This window comes from Belonocnema kinseyi, chromosome 2 (genome assembly GCF_010883055.1).
Source record: "Belonocnema kinseyi isolate 2016_QV_RU_SX_M_011 chromosome 2, B_treatae_v1, whole genome shotgun sequence".
Taxonomy (NCBI): domain Eukaryota; kingdom Metazoa; phylum Arthropoda; class Insecta; order Hymenoptera; family Cynipidae; genus Belonocnema; species Belonocnema kinseyi.
This window is the reverse complement of record NC_046658.1, coordinates 25,997,730-26,015,761: the sequence shown is the minus strand read 5'-3', so window position 1 is coordinate 26,015,761 and position 18,032 is coordinate 25,997,730. Positions and strand designations below refer to the sequence as shown.

At 33.5% G+C, this 18,032-nt stretch overlaps 1 protein-coding gene across 8 annotated transcripts in view; it reads left to right on the top strand.

Annotated features, from left to right (window-relative positions):
• The window catches only part of LOC117167143, a 379,970-nt gene that overhangs the window by 255,659 nt on the left and 106,279 nt on the right, over positions 1-18,032 (top strand). For all 8 annotated transcript variants that reach the window (XM_033351851.1, XM_033351850.1, XM_033351848.1 and 5 more), the window contains 2 exons: positions 10,530-10,714; positions 10,803-10,923. In XM_033351851.1, coding sequence (XP_033207742.1) covers positions 10,530-10,714; positions 10,803-10,923 — 306 coding nt within the window. The remainder of the gene's footprint in view (positions 1-10,529; positions 10,715-10,802; positions 10,924-18,032) is intronic.

The following is an 18,032-nucleotide window of genomic DNA, read 5'->3' as shown; positions in this document are numbered from 1 at the left end:
GCCGAAGTGTTTCGACCGGCAATCGTGCACCTTCGAGTTTTAAAATTCAGAAGAGGAGAAATGGGTTGCGCGCGCAACCCAGGCATTTATATCGTCTCCTACTCAATTCACACAGACATAGACGTGTCATAGTATTGGACCACGTCTCGTTTCAGATCTGGGATCACTGACCCGAGTTTGAGTTACCCCCGTCATTTACCCTGAGTGCCGTAGCCATGTGTCAGACAGTTCGTAATTTTAGCGGTTCCCCGCTTTACTTCTCTATCGTTCTAATCGGTACCCTCCCGTTGTTTTCAAAATAAATAACCTTCCTACTGCTGAATTTTCGGGCGTAGTTTCATTAACATTAATTCTCCACTCAGTCTTACTGTAATTCGTGTTAAATTAACTAAATAAGCAAACACTTCCACTCAAGGTTCATACTGCGGGGATACTGTATGACACGGTCACCAAGGTTCTTTATGACTTTGATCCCGTTTATTGTGTTGGTGTCTCAAATATGTTTGGTTGTTTTTCCATGTGAATGCTTCTATCTTTCTTTATTGGTTACACTTCACGTGAAACCTCCAAGACAGTAATTGCAGTTTTTTCTTTCTCTTCTATTTGTTTGCTTCAAGATGCGTTTACCACATTAATATGATCATTGTATTTTTAAATTATTTTTAATAAAATTATTCTTTAAAATGAAATGTATATTATTGTACATTTAATTTAAATGTAAACTAAAGGTTGAATGATACTGAATTGCGATTTTTTACATTTAAATAATAGTTTAAATGCATAAAACAATTTGATAATAATTATTTGTATTAATAATAGAATCAAAATAATATTAACATAAGGTTTCATTCAGTAGGACTGTAGAATTATTTAAAATTCAGTAATTTAGGGTAACTTTTCAAATGCATTTATACTTTGATGTTTTGCGATTATACCTTTTATATTTTCACTTTAAAGATATCTCCTACTAGGAATGTAATATAATATATTATTTTTATTCCAAACGTGAAACAAAAGTAATAGAATAATTACCTTATCCTCAAAAACGTGAAACAAGTGGACTTCTATCCTACATGGTAGCAGAGCTCCGTATTTTTCAAAAAATAGCGGAGAAAGGCGACCTATTTAATCGAAGTCTCTTTCCTACCATTTTTTTCCGACGCCATCGGCATTTGATGCAGTTCGGTTCGTAGTTTGGTTCGCAGTTTGCGGTTTTCAGAATTAAATACAATGTACGCATTTAAGAGAAATAAGAAAAGTTTTGTTTACGAGCGAATTGATTTGGTTTTTCTATATTCAAAAAGAAGGGTGTTAATGTCATAATATCAGAAATAATAATCCATAAATTCAGTAAATACAAGTACATACAAATTTGAGAGTATAGTCTTAGATTAAAGTTGAAATACAGGTAATTAATATGAATTTATTTCACAACTACAACTACAGCACAGACTGAAAGTGTTCAGGGGAAATTAGAGCTTGATACTGAAACCATGAGTACTCCACAAAGGACAGATAAAGTCAATTCAAAGCAAGATGATTGTTTATCACAGCCCTTGACGACTAGTAAAGACTGTTCAAGAAATGTTGAAGAATTGCTAAGAGCAATATCAAGAGTACAAGTTCTTGCCAAAAAGAGGTAATCAAATGCATCGATTGACCCCACTACCCCAAGTGTTTTGAAAGATGCTGTGGACAAACTGGCCTTAGCACATGAAAACATGTTAGAGTCTGAAAAAGCTAAACTAAAAGCCGTGCAGAGTTCAGAGTCTACAGAGCATAACACACACAAGGTAGTGGATGGAGCATCCTTAAACAGCAGGACCTATGTAAGAACAAAAATTCAGAGATACTACAAACTGACTCCAAAATACAGGCACACAAAAAAAAGTTGTTTGCACGAGACAAGTGACTAGGCTACCCTGATGAATTTTGGGCCGCTGAATCCGAATATTGTCTTAGAATTTGACCTGCACGTCCCAGTTTTCCCCTAGATGCAAAAAGTAGGGAAAAGCTTAGAGATTTTCTAGTCACACAGGCGATACAAAAAATTCGTCAGCACGAGAGAAGTGACTAGGTTACTCTTATGGATTTTGAGCCGCTGAATTCAAATCTAGCCTCAGAATTTCTCTTACACGTCTTAGTTTTCCTCTAGATACAGAAAATAGGCAAACCCTAGGGATATTCTGAACCTTATTTTGATAATATTAGTATACGCGAAAATAGACACATGGATTTTATATTTTGAAGTGTCGCGACTTATAGAGACTTAATATGTACACAGAAATTCTCTAGTGTGCCTTCTGTTTCCCCTAGCTTGGGTAATGTTATGAAAATTAAGGAACTTTCTCATATCATATAGATTTGTACGGGGGAAAAATGCCATATCCTTTGCAGATTTCCTTACTAAATCTAAATTTGAACCCCAAAATTTTCGGGCTTGTTCCATTTTCTCTTTATATGCAAAATGTAAAGAACAGCCTAGGGAAATTCTGGTCACGCAGGCCAACCAAAAATAAGTTGCATGGGACATGTGACTGATTTCGCACGTAAAACTGTAAAGGATATTAGGGTTTTTTCACCGTGTAAATCTGTATAATTTGAGAAAGACATTTAATTTCCCTAGAATTGCTCAAGCTAGGGGAATCAGAATGTACACTAAAGAATTGCTGTGTACAAATTAAGTCTCTGAAACTCGTTGCACTTAACAATATAATATCGATGTGTCTTTGTTCGCGCATACTTGTATTATCACAATAACGTGCAAATTATCCCTACGGGTTTCCTTATTTTCTACATCTAGAGGGAAACTGAAACGTGCAAGATAAATTCGGAGGCCAGATTAGCCTAGTCACTTGTCTCGTGCAGACAAATTATTTGTGTGGCCTGTGTGACCAGAAAATCCTGAAGTTTTTCTCTACTTTTGGATCAAGGGAAAAACTGAGACGTGTAGGAAAAATTTTGAAGCCATATGTGAATTCAGCGGCTCAAAATCCATTAGAGTAGTCTAGTCACTTGTTTTATGTAGACAAATTTTTTGTATGGTCTGCGTGACTAGAAAATCCCTAAGCTTTTTCCTACTTTTTGCATCTAGGAGAAAACTCATACGTGTAGGACAAATTCTGAGGACATATTCAGATTTAGCCACTCAAAATACATAAGAGTAACCTAGTCACTTGTCTCGTGCAGACAAATTTTTTGTTGTGGGCCTGTGATATTAACCATATCATCAGGGAACACGAATTAAGTGATGACCATACAAAATTGACAGAACAAGGGAAGCTTTCTTGATTCTACGAAGCTCTCATTGAAGTTATGCCCGAAATACGACGAACTGATTCAGCGGTGATAACTACAACAGAAGAAAGATGAACTTGGAAGCCCTAAGAAAAACAATGAATCGAATTCAAGAAGATAACGACGCTGCATCTGGAAATTCAGAGTCAACAGATCCAACAGCATCAAGAGCAAGTTTAAAAAAAAGAGCAATAACTCAAAATGTTTTAGATGCAATAGAACAGAACAGTGGCAATAGAATTGTCCTCTGAAAAATACAAACAGATAGTTCGGCTATATCTGTGATTGTGAAACTAAACACAAAGGAAAAGACTGCACTGGCAAAGGCAAACATCCATTTCAAGAACTGAAGAAATCTCTCAACAGATATTCTGAATCACATGGACCTCCTAATGAAGTGAGAAAGTTTAATCCGAGTCACGAAAATAGAAGAGATGGTTTGGGCAACAACAAAAGGAACTATGGCAGAGGCAGAAATAATGGCAGAGGAAACTTCAGAAGTAGAGGGAACTAATGAGGAACTAAGAATCGACCTACAACCAGAAGAGCAGCTGAGTATGCTGGCGATAGTTATAATACAACAACGACTGACCAAGAGAACAAGGAACAGTACTATTCATAGTGTGCTAAAATTCAAGGTAAGGCAGACCGGTATAATGGGATTATTAAGAGTGCCAACAACAATTATTTTTCTAATATATAATTAATGGTCGAGGTAATATGTTGCTAAAGAGTGATGCATTGAATTCAAATCATATCAAGTTGAAAAATCTCATAGCGCCTCAAAATATTTCAGAGAACTTGCTATCATTACGTAAATTATTAGACGCAGTTTTTAGTATATATTTGTATGACAAAATATTGAGGGTATACAAAGAAGATAATAATAAAACAATATTCAAAGAAACTTATTAAAAACCTAATTGGGTAGTGAGGTTTGAAGTTCTAAAAGGTACAAATAAAGATAATACCAAAATAAACAAGTATGACAATTATAGTTGCATTGCGTGTATAGTGGTAGGCAATGATATTTCAGAGCAATTGCAGACAAATAACGAGAACAAACGATCCTTGGATTCGGAGGCGGACAATTCAGTGTATTCTGATATATCAGAAAAAGAAACAGGGTCTGCAATTGGGAGGAAGTATTCAGAAAAGCTCATTGATTTAACCAATGAAAATATAAATTCAGAGAAGCTCATTGAACCAAACAACAAAATTATAAATGCAGAGAAAATAACTGATACCAGTCTGATATCTCATAAGATAATTAAAGCAGATGTCTTTAATATTGAGAGTCTAAATGAGTTACTTGTGGAAAATCCATCTGATAAATTTAATTCAGAGGTTAAACAAAGCGAAGCAATGTTATGGCATGCCCGACTTGGTCATGCATTTCTAAATTATTTGAAATTGCTACAAAAGAAGGAAATGAGTTGGCAACATGTAAAGTTTGATTAGTCTATCAAAGAATGCGAAGTGGACATATTATCGAAAATGGAGAAACTGCCCTTTAAACAATATAGAAGAAGAGCAGATAGGCCACTCCAAATAATTCATTCAGATTTAATGGGTCCGATCGAACCTATTTCATGACCAGGAAAAAGGAGGTACATTATAGTATTTTTTGATGATTCTTCTCGATATGCTAAAATATAGTGTCTAAAATCAAATGACGAAACAGGTCAAGCTTTAGAGAACTGTGTAACATCTGCGAGAAACCTATTGAGTGTAAATGCAAAGGTTTGTTACATCAGATCAGAGAGAGGTACAAAATATACTGGTGGAAAACTTGCTCAGGTTTAAAAAAAAGAAGAAATAGAATCAGATTGCGGTCCACCATACAATCCCAAACTAATTGGGACATTAGAAAGATTCAACAAGACAATTTAGACAACAATCAGAGCACTCATGTGTGATTCTGGTTTACCAGCAAGTATGTGGGAGTCTGTTGCAGAAACGGCTGTTCATGCTTATAACATTACTTCTCACAAATCGATTGAGTACGAGGTTAGGTTAGGTTAGAGAAATTAGTATACAAAGACGTGTACAAGAAAAACTGAAATGAAGGCAAAGTTCATAAAAATCTATTTGAGAGTGAATCTGATAAGTCGATTAATTTCACAATGACTGAAAAACTAAAAGAACAAGAAAACTGAACGGTAACCAGAGACCAAATTGATTCATAGAACTCTGAGACAAAAATGACTGATCGAAGAAAAGAGGCAGACCGATGGAAATTAACATAGAAAAAGACAAGCAACATTCAGAGTTAATCAAAGAAATAAGAGGGGATAAACTTGGATATATTATTTTGGCATCAATACAAAATGACCCAACGACATATGAGGAGGCAATACATTCAGAGGATAAAGAACTATAGAAAAGGGCTATTAAAGAAGAACCGTATCGAAGAGAACAATGTTTGGGATATAGTTGACATACCTAAAGAAAATCCTCATGGAAAAAACCTAATATAATTGATTCCAAATGGGTTTTCAGAAAGAAAGTCGAAAATGATGGTACAGTAAAAAACAAAGCTGGACTTGTCCCTAGGGGATCCAAAGACAATAATAAATACGATTTAGAAGTAACTTATGCACCAGTTTCAAGACTGTAAATGATTAGAGCAGCTATTTCTTTTACAAATAAAGAAGACTTAGAAATATGTCAAATGGACGTCAAGACAGCATTCTTGAACGGAGTGCTAAATGAAGAGGTACCCTGGCAGACCGAAGGAACCGAATGGAGACTCTATAAAGTACCCGTAAAGACCCCATTGGGTCCACATTCGGTTCCTTTTTAAAAACTAAAGAAAACAGCAAAATCAACTTTTAAATTGTTGAAATTCGGTTTCTTCTTTAAAATTTTCATTAGAAACTCACGGAGTAATCGCAATACCTTATCTTTCAGCGTTAAAAACTTTAAAAAATAAAATACTCTGTCATTTACATGGGCCGAAGGCGCCTTCAAGTGCATCTTCTTTTAGTAGCAGTTAATAAGCGTTCCGTCGGTAAATTTAGGAATTTTATCTGGATGCTAGCGCCACGCAGTGGAAGGCTTAGGCAGCAACGCTGTGATGCAAGTTAGAGAGAAGTTTATTTTTAAACTTCGCGCGCAACATACTACTTGAGCTACCATGGATGTGCCTGCAATCACCTTCAGCAGAAGTTAATGACATTTTTTTACATTTTTAACTGTGCAAAAAAATATTGCGATTACTCCATGAGTTTCTAATAGAAAATTTAACGTAGAAGCCGAATATTAACAATTTAAAAGTTGATCTTTCTGTTTTTTTTTTGTTTTTTAAAAAGGAACAGAATGGGGACCCAAAAGGGTCTTAACGGGCACTTTGTAGAGGCTCCATTAGGTTCCTTCGGTCCGCCAGAGTATTCATGGAACTTTCACTAGGTTTTAATATTTCAGAGAGCCTTACACATGCTAAAGTCTGTAAATTAAAGAGGTCTATATACGGATTAAAAGCCAGTCCAATGAAATGAAACAAGAGATTCTCCGGAAAAGGTACGATCACTAGGCTTAGAAAATGATTTACGTGACCCATGCCTATTTACATGGAAGAAAAATAGAAAATTAGCTATGGTCATACTATATATAGAAGGTAAGAGAGTTTTAAAGTATTCAAGAGGTACAACTGCGCTGGGATTGAAGTTCACATCCAATTCAGAGAAACGAGAGGCATTAACTGATTCAAGCTTCAGAGACAGTGAAAAGTCCACATCTACTAGTGGGTATATAATAAAATTATTGCGAGACGTAATTTCTTGGAGGAGTCGAAAGTAATCCTGTACAACGTTGCGTATTTACCAAGCAGAATATTTATCTGTAAGTGACACATTTCAAGAGTTAGTAGCATTAGACAAATCAATTAGGTACATAATTGGACGTACTCTATTTCCTGCAACAATAAGGTGCGATAATCGGTCAGCGAGAAACTGTTCTGAGATGGACGCAAGTCATAAAATCTTGAAGAAATTCATAGAGAGTTAGCATTCAGAGAGGAAACTGGATCTAGAAAGTCCACGGCAGAATCAAATGGTGATTTTATAAACCAATTTTTGATGATGAAAAGGTAAAAGTGCAGTGGATTTCCACTGACGAAAACTTAGCTGATATTATGACGAAACCTTATCTGAAAATACTTATACTTACCGAAGAAACAAGATTACAAACATAAGATTGTATAATATACGCTAGTGTAATTGAGAGACTAAGTTTCAGAGAATGTACAATTATTGAGAGATTAATCTTAAAATCACAAAATAAAATTGTATTGTTTGAATGCTTTCAGATTGACAAAGATCGACTATCATGCAAAAAGAAGATCTACACATTTAAATTAAAATTAAATTGAAATTAATAATACTTTTTATAAAAACTTTGTTCTATCTAAGCTTATTTTATAAAGTAGTTTATATTTAAGCATAATCAGAAAGTAATTCGGAAATAAGGTGCATTATATTAATTGTAATAATTGTTAATATAAGTTACAATCGACAAAGGAAGGGAGTATAAGGGAAAGACTTTGCCGATATAGAGGCAGACACTTGTCAGGCATGGAATATATTGTTCTGATGTCCTCCCCATAAAGTTGGATTCATAGATTAAAAGAAACGAATTGGTTGTTGTGACTCCTAGTTCCTTCCCTATCCTCAACAATGTGAAACAAGTCAATTCCGATCCTACAGTAAGACTGATGTTAAGTTTCATTGTATAAGACTGTACATTATTAAATGTGCAGTCCGCCATCTTCAATGACTTTTTTCAAACCTTTTCTTTGCATAGTAAAATAAAGTTATTAATATTAAGCTTTCAGTATATGAAAGAAGAAGTTTGAAGGTACTGCAGAAATTTTTTATTATTTTTCTTTATTGTAAATATCGCTGGTACGGCAGCCTGAAGTTAATCCCTGTTTGAAACTAGCTGAAACTATATCCCGAATAGCTACCCCGTGGACTAGGATACCAGAATCAAATTTACATGAGAATAACTTAAAAATAAGAACACATTTTTAAACAAAAAATTATATACTTTAATCTCCATGGTGAAATGCCTTAAAACAAACCCTCTAAAGATACGAGGGTACAAAAACGCCACCAAGTAATACATTCTTCCTGGCATTAAATACAAAATGATAGTGAAAATGAGTCATAGAAATTTCACAAGAGAATGTTGCGAAATCATTTGAATTCGACAAATACTGTTAGTGAATAAAATATTTTTTCATTAATAGATTTTCATACTTTTATCATTCATGTCCCACAATGAAAAAATATTTTCAATAGTCATAAAAATATGAATTAGGAGATTTGTAATTACAAATATTTCTTGACAATGCACTTTTCGTGGGCTTGTCTTAATTTGGGCAATACGCCTGCAGAGTACCTTTTAGACCTTGACAATAGCGCAGTCTGAAACGCGAACAACTGAGTGTCTCAAATTTATTGTAGGAATATTAATGAAATAGTGCATTAATTATCAATTTTTTGTGATCAAAAATGGTTTCAAATGGTTTAAAACATACTGTGTACTGCATTATGGATTTTTATGTTAAATTAATCTATTTTTAAATCATAAAGGGATAGTATGTATTTCCAAAAATGAAATAATACTAGCGCCAGTGCTGAACTTTATCGATTTGTAGTCTTATATAATATTAAATAATACTAGAGTAATAGACAGTGTCTATATGCAAGTTTCAGAAAATCTTTCAAAGTACATTATAAAAACAGGCATGCCAAATGTGCATTTTCAAGAAATCTTTTTAATTACAAATTCTGTAATTCATATTGTTATTACTATTGAAAATATTTTTTTTGCGGGACACGAATAAGGAAAGTATAAAAATGAATAGGGGGCATAGTGTGTCCATTTTTGATCCATCAATATTTAACCGTACCTCTGGACCTTTGAAAAATTGAAATGAAAATGGGAATTTGAATGCGAAAAACAAGTACCTGTTTTTAACTTTTTGTAAATTAAAGTTTAGTAACTTCTTAAGGGATTTCTTAGCAAATAATTTCCACCAAATAAATCTTAATTTTAAATCCCCCAACCCCCTTGTATTGTGTCTGGAAAGTAGCAATAACAATAGAAAATAGCATTCTACACTCGAATGATTCAACTGATTCAATTGATGCACTGATAGATATAAGTGTGTCACTGCCTCACAGTTAAATTCCACTATTTTAAATTAGGAGACCAGTTTTATCTCATATTCATGGGAATCCGAAGCGGCTGAGCCTTTTTTCTTTAGGTGGGGGCAGGAGAATAAAATTATAATATTTAATGGCAAAATTTGTACATGTATAGAAATATTCCAATAGATACAAATTGTACATAAATAATAATAAATAAACAATAAATAGTAAATAATAATATATACAGAAATAAAACTCATAGTTCCAAAGATGTCACAAAGATTGTAATAATTTCTTAAATGTAACCAAACCTATTTTGCAGACATTTCTAAGGATTTCAAAAAGATTTAACAAAGACTTCAATGATTTCACAAATATTATGAGATATTTAAAAAATATTTTCAATATTCCGCAGATTTCTGACGACTACAGAAAAATTTTACAAAAATTACTCATTAACCTAGTTCGCAGAAACTTCACATAGATTTAAAAGATTTCACAAGTACTTTAATTATTTCATACAGATATCCCATATCTTCCCGAGTGAAAATATTTGTTCTTGAGTTAAACTCGGCTCGTCTTGAGTTCGTCTCCAAGACGGCTATTTGTCGTTGGCGGCTAGGGGCGAGACTTAGTAGTCGAAAGCGTAAGTCTTTAGTTTATGACTAAGGTATACGAGGAGTGTCAAAGACCAATCGGAGTGTACTTATCTTGAGACGAGAAGTTTTATTGTAAATCTCAAGACTTGTCTTGAGACAATTTTAAGTCTTGAAAGGTAAACTGAATTTTTCTGAAGAAAGTAATATGACCAATTTTAGGGCTTTTATATTTTTCAGCGTCAAAATTACAAAAATTTTCAATTGTGAATTTTTTTTCCATTATACTCCGACCTCTATATACTATGGACCCCACCGGCAGGATATGCGATTTCCAAAGTCCCTGATTCCCTACTTTTGTCACAATATACTATTATGATTTTGAGTTTTTCCTTACGGAGCATTCATATAATCTTAAAACTATATTTTGATTTCCTAAAACTCTCTCAACTAACATTAAGATTCCTTTTTTTAATAGAGATGGGGCACCGGCTTGTAAATTTCCTGATCTTGACATTTTAAATCCGGAAATAATGAAGTTTATTAAAGAAGTCAAGCCTTTGAACTGTAAACCGGAAGATTGGGTTGTAGTTGATGGATCAAAATTGCAAATTGCGAAAAGCGCTAAAGAAATAAATGGACAAATAACTTGTGCTTTCAGTGGTAAGTTACTCTTAAAATAAATTTAATTTAATACTATAAACTAACCTGCATTGTTTAGTATAGATATATAGTATATATGTTATTACAGAAATCGTGAGGGTCGATGATTTTAAAGTACGTTTGACTAAGGCGGTTGAATCTGATGACTGCTACATTCTTAAGGAAAGTGATTTTGCAGATGTGAGATGTGAATCTCGAACGGGAAAACAGTAAGTCAATAGAAATAGAAGTTTTTAAGTATTTATACTTCTTTGTATTTCATCAGGGTGAACGCTGAACTGGTATACCCGGCCAATGGCCGGAAATCTTTTAGAACCAGGAAAATCCGGGAGATATAGACTATGACACCATTTTAACATTCTACAATTTTTAATACTTCCAAAATATCATTCAATTTTAATAGAATTTACTTTTGAATGCCTAGTTGTGAAATACTTTAATTTTTAAATAGTTCAGTATAAAAATTCTCTGGTTAAAAAAATTCTCATTTTTAATATTGAACGGAAAACTTCGATTTTAATGAATTTTCGACCAGTGTCAATATATATTCAAGATATTATAGTTAATTTTCGATCATTTGCTGTAACTTTAAAAAACACTATTTAAGCTTCCAAACCTAGAGGTTTTGTATGCGCCCTATAAAGTGACCACTCATTCTAAAAGAAAAATATTTAGAACTTTGGGAGAAATCTGCTTCCTATTTAACTGACAAATTTTAAGCAAAAGTCATTTGGTGAGGGGGGATTTGAAATTGAAACTCTTTACATGTATAATGGAAATGCAAAATCAAATTTTCTATGTCCTATTTTTTTATATCAGTGGTTAAAATATAAGAATAATATTTAAAATTTGATTTTTAGGCTTCTATGCTGGAAGCTTATCTTTTAGTTCCATTTTCTTCTAGAATAGCTCAAATTAAAATTCGTGGCATGTAGGAATGAGGGAAACAAGTCAAATTTACTATCTTAAAGTTTTCTTTGTATTTTATATCAGTAGTTTAATCAAAGAGAAGTATAAAAATGATTATGTTTTTAAAGTTACGCCTACGTGTGTGGTGATAAGTTACACACAGTCATCAAATCACCTACTACTGCACTGCCATCACTCTAAGTCAGTAATCGGGGTAGAAAGGGGGAAGCTATGCCACGTATACCATTCGCTATGTTACAATGTATCGGAAATGTGGTGCTACCGACTTCTCATTAAAATTATGTGTCTATCGGGTAGATATATGTTTCATTATAATACGATATCCTCATTAATTAATGACAAATTAGATTGACATAAAAATAAAGTCTTTTAATATAATAAGAATATTTAAATTTTTTAAATGCCCAGCCACACATGTTGTTACAAACTGCTTGTTAAAAATGAGAAAATGAAACAAAATTAAATAAGAAATTTGTTTTTACATATTCTAGACATGTATTTTAAAATTCATTGAACTAAACTGAAAGATATTTTACAATTGGTATCGGTTAATTTCGATGAACCTACCCGCCCTCTCCATTTTTAATTCAAGTTGAGTAATGATACTATTGAATAGAATTAAGAAATAAATTATTTTGTACTAAATAATTAATAAAAATGTCAATTATTTGAGTAATGAATTTAGGCTATCAAATTTAATGAATGAGAAATTTAATTAAAATGAAACTAATGAGCCTGTATTTTAGTTTTAAAACACAAGAATCTATCGGTTAGATATGTTTTTCATTATAATACAATATGCTAATTAATTAATCGAAATTTAAGTAAAAATAAAATTAAATCTTTTGAAATGTAACATATTCTAGATACGTATTTTAAAACATATTAAACTAAATCAAAAGATATTATAAAATTGGAATGGGTTAATTTCGGCAAACCTACCTGCCCTTTCCGTTTTTAATTCAAGTTGAACGAATCCCTATTATTCCCACAAATGTGCCAATTGAATTGAAACGGGTTCAATTTCAAATTAGATAAATCATCCAGTTTGTTTTTGTTGGCTAAAGATGGACTCACTAGAAATATCCTACACTCCATTGCAAAAAAATACTGATTATGTTTTGTTTTTAAATTGTCATAATTTGTGATAGAGATGTAATTTGAAATTTATTAGTTAAGATAATAAAAGTACAGTGAATTCAAAAAATGAATGTTTGGTGTTTTGTTATTTTTGTAGGCCGTCAGTATTCACAGCACTTGAACCCAAAGATCAGGGATGCTTTTTTAAATTTCTGCTACTTTGTCTCAAGGTTAGGCAGAGTATATAATTTGAAGGCGATGTAACCTAATGCGATAGTGTAGTCAGATAAGAAGAAGGTTTTATTTACTGGAAAGCAAAACTGCTGCGCATAATTCTAGTTTTGGCAACTATGCAATCTTTATAGGCGCGACACGTAATTTGGCACACATGAGAGAATAATAATGCGCCCCTTGATTATTAGTGGAGCGGAGATAGATACATGCACCGTATGCCTTAGTGTTTGCATTACAAAATCCGTGAATTTGTGTCCTCACTGTATTTGAAATAACCGTGCATCCCTTGAAACATAAATTTTTAACAAGATTTAATTGATTTTTTAAATCTAACCAAGAGCCTTGTAACTCGTATGGAATAGGATTATCCCATCTGATTGTTTTTTCACGAAGAACATTTGTGCCCTTTTTGAAAGATTGTACTTTTTCTCAGAATTTATTGACAGGCATTTGCAAGCCGTCATTTTCGTCATCCACATGGGAACTCTGTAGGGAGTTCAGACAGGAACTAGTCTTTTCTCTTGAAAAAGGTCAGCTTATGACCTTACTTAAAGTATTCTGTAGTCGCTGCATCGGTGAATGTTTACCAATCAACATATTCATGTGTTATAGCTCATCCGGAAAGACTTAAATCCTAACACCTAGCACTATCATATAATCTTTTGAAGTATTTACTTTGTTCGTCAATTGACGGAGCGTATGTTCTTTGGCAATGCACTTAAAACAAGAAAGCTCTTGTGGCGTTTCAGGACAATTTCTTGAAAAGTATCCGTAGTGGTTACATTTGTAGAACTTAAGATCTCTATATTCGTTTTTAAGTGGTGGTCGAGGTTTTGATGTTCTCGATAATGATCTTTTTTGTCGACTTTCTGCTTCCGTCCGAATGCTTTAGCGTCGTCTCCTGCTTCCCGTACTCTTCATAGTGCATTTTTCCTGTTCCATGCGCGAAACTTCCCGGCCTTTTCGGAGCTGTTTTGATGTTGTTGGCTGAAACTACTGGAGCTACTATCCTTTGTTGTTTTTAAAAGCAGTCACACAACTGGAGCATCATCTATACTCGTCTTCGTCGATCTTCCAACAACGTAAACATGATAAAACATAACCTGATACCTCAGTTTCAGGTCAGCCCTGAATAAGTGAACTGAAATGTTCACGAAACGTCGGCAAAATTCGTAGTTTTTTTACACGATTGAAATTCGAAATATCTCTTTTTATTAAAAAGGAATTATCGTGAAAGCATTAAATCTATTAACGTAAGCATGGTTTGTTCTAAAAAAAGGATAGGTGTCAACAGTGCTGCATGTTGAAGAGGATTTGGCAACATTGAATGATCGTCGAACAAATCTCCATACCTGTGGATTCCATTTTGTCCTTGCTCTTTATGACGCTTGGGAAAAAACCGAACTGTATCGAGTGATTTTCGGACGTTTTCGCCTGGTTGTCTATCCCCGGGTTCATTCGGTATTTCTCCCAAGATGGTGAGTCACGGTACTTCAGCACTCGCGTAACTCGCATGAAAATCTTCAATAAGGGTTAATTAGTATTCCCCTTCTGAAATATCAACCCCTAATTTAATTATTTATGAAAAAGAGTAGCAGTTTGGTACTCGAACATTTGAGCAAGCTCCGGTACATGTGACTCTACGTAATAGATTCAAATAGTCAGAAAATCAATATTTATATAATAGTTCGTTTATTAAATGTACTAATGGTTAAGTAAAGTTCAGCAATTCTTCGCGCCCAGTTTGTTCGATCAATACTTTATACGTTAGATTAATAGTCGCTATAAAATGTCGCTCGAGTTGCACTCACCGATCGACTATCGTTCAACTAGTGAACATACACACCCCACTCCCTCCCTGTAAGTGTAAGGGACTTAATTAGTAATCGGCCATTGGGCACCAAGACGGATTAAGTAGTTTAATTTCTACATTTTTTTTTTAAATTGTTCTAACAATAGTTGGTTTTTTGCTAATTTATCTGGCTAAAGATGCTGCACGATGCGGCATTGATCCTCTGGATTGAAACTCTAAATAACGCTGAACATCGAAGCAGCCTCTTTCTCTCTGTATTACATGCTACGAAGAATGGATTTATGTTTTTCCATAAAGTTCTTTTAGATCCTGACTTGCTTTCCTTAGTCTCACACACGTATTACACTCACGGATACTCGTAGAAAGTTCTTTGATCAGAATCATGTCTGCACGATTGTTACACTTGCACTGATATGATGGTTGCTTTCCGAAAGAAATATTTTACACACGTTACAAATTTTTGTTACGCTGTAAAACATCAGTGATTTGAAGGACCGAAACATCTATTGTCGAGAATGTTACCTATGATAAATATAAATTTCTTTTTAAACAAAAACACGATTATAAAAACACATAAGAGGTCAAAAAAGTGTTTAAAAAGAAGAAAAAATAACCTGAGGTCAGCCCGATCAGGTGTTTTCTGCTCGATGGTTACAAGAAATATGTTTTTCGAAGTCGCTGAACTGAGGAGCTCACTCTAAGGGTTGACAAAACGGGGCAATGGAAAAGAGGGTCGAAGTATATTGATTGATTATGGAGGAGGCTAAACAGTCCTTCGGCTGACGTCATATTTTGAGTTTTATCCGGTACACAAGTGAAGGGAGGCTTACTACTGTGGAAAAGAGTCCCTAAAAACAACTATCCATCTGAAGGTTTTGGGTGCTAATAATTTAGGGAAATTGCATTGAATTAGAAATTAACCATCATTAGGTCAAGACCCACTACTCCCATAAAACTCTTTAAGTTTCCCGCCAAATAACCTAAGCCCATTTTGTAAAGTACTTTTTCCCCCGCCATAGCCAAGCTGTATACTACAGTTAACCCACTTCCTTTTACATTTCTTAAAATCGCATTTAAATATGGTTAACATATTTCCTTGAAACCACTTTTGGAATATAAATTCAATATTTAATTTGATTCTTTGGTTTTTGTTTGCAATATCGTATCATTTTGTTCAATTTCAATTTTGTTTTTGATCGATCGAAAATGATCATACACATATATAGTTTTGAATACACGAAGTTTTTTCGTAATTTCTCGCAGTATTATTGTACATAATCGTACCTTATGCATGTTGATAGTAACTAGTTAAGTTTTAAAATATTGTTTTATATATATTTACCAATAGCATAGGGCCCTGTCATGGAGATCCGTGCAAAGCAAGGTAAAACTAATCCAACAAATGGCGCCATAAAAAGTAGGTCTGACTTTTTCATTGAATTGCATTAAGAAAAAGCATAAATAATTAAAAACTTAATGCTTTTTTCAAACTAACAGAAAATATATATGAAAAAGTAAGAGTAACCAATACTAATCATTTTAAAAAAGAAAAAGTCATGAAAATATGTAGTTTAATACGCAAAAAATTCAATTTTGAGATACATTTTGAAAGCAGTTCGAATTTCGTATTTCCATTATTTATTTTGCTGATATTATTGATTTTACTATTTGTTCTAGTCAAACAAAATTATTTATTGTTGAAATTATTAATGTAGCTAATAAAAAAACTAATAATATTTAAGAGCTCAATGACAACAATATTTGAAACATATGCATGATCAGAAGAATTAATAAAAAATATATCACTTCTATCCAATATAAATATGATAATAATTAAAACATGTAAGAATACAACTGAAGTTACAAAGTAAAGAATATTTGTACCTTTAAAATCTTAACAATTTAAAGTTTTGAAGGAAATATTTTTTTAAAGTAATGGTAATTGTAATTAAAATGTTGGAGGCAATAATTTGGCAAAAAGTCAATGACAAGACTGATAAATGAGAAAATGAATTTAATATTATTTAATATAATGTATACGTTTATTTAAATCGAACCTAACATCATATATACATTTATGCAGTTGAGCCTAAGCGCATCTGCTGCTTTTCTAGTTGAATAAAGAAATAATTAATAATTTGATAGGGACTTTCTGGCCCCATATAAGTTTAGTGCTCGAGATCCATGAAAATCTAAAATTTTTGTTTTGTGTTTATTTGAAATTAAATAATAATGGTAAGTGTAACTAAACCGAACATACAAATACGAATTTTTCCACTGACCTAAAATTTGATATTTTTATCATTTTCAGTCACAATATCATGTCCATCATGCTAGCGTATATTAATGAAAATAGATCAAAATATGTATGACACGCTCTGCAAATATCATCAGGAATATCTTGGATCAAAATGTGGTGTCGATAAGCTAAAGTGGAAATCAGACCGCTTTCATATGCCCAAATGAAACCCGTCGTGCCCGACTTAAATCCGGGTTATTTTAGAAAAGCAAACTTTAGCTCACACGACATTGACTGATCCTTCACATTTCTGTGAAAGATACCGTGCATCCTCTTGTCGAGGAGCTCTTCACGGTAGGTTTTCTACTGTACTATCCTTATCCGGACGATGATGGTTGCATGGCATGTCTTGCACACCCTAAGCATCTAGGGCATAATGTTTAGTTGTCCTGCTCATTGTGGGAACAACCTGCATCGAAAGGCACAATGAGGCACAAGAGTGCTTTATTACAATTGTTGTCACTCTTACGGCATTAGTCGTAATACCGCCCCGCGAAATGCTCGCAAGAAAACCGATTTATTGAATTTTCGGTATCAGCTGACAAAAACACCATAGCCAAGGAGAATGAAAAGAATGAGAGGAAAGAGCTGTTATAAGGTAGTTAAATGATACCCGGAATATTCTGTTAAACTAGTCATCCTTATCAGCTCTTGCACGATAGTTTTTAGTTTTTTTTTCTAGGGTTTTTCCTATAATTACTATGTCGTCGATGTACACAAAGGATTCTCTGCCAATTAGACCTCTAAAGGTGTTCCCCATCATTATTGGAGTGGCTGGTATATTTTTTAGGCCGGGAGGCATACAGTTGTCTTCGTAGTGGCCTTGAGTTGTTGAAAGTGCAGTATATTTTTTAGATGCCTCGTTCACTGGAATTTGGTGAAAATCTGCACTCATATCAAAAGCAGAGAAAAACTTCTCTTGTCCTAATTGGTCGAGAATACCATCGATACAGGTAAGGGAT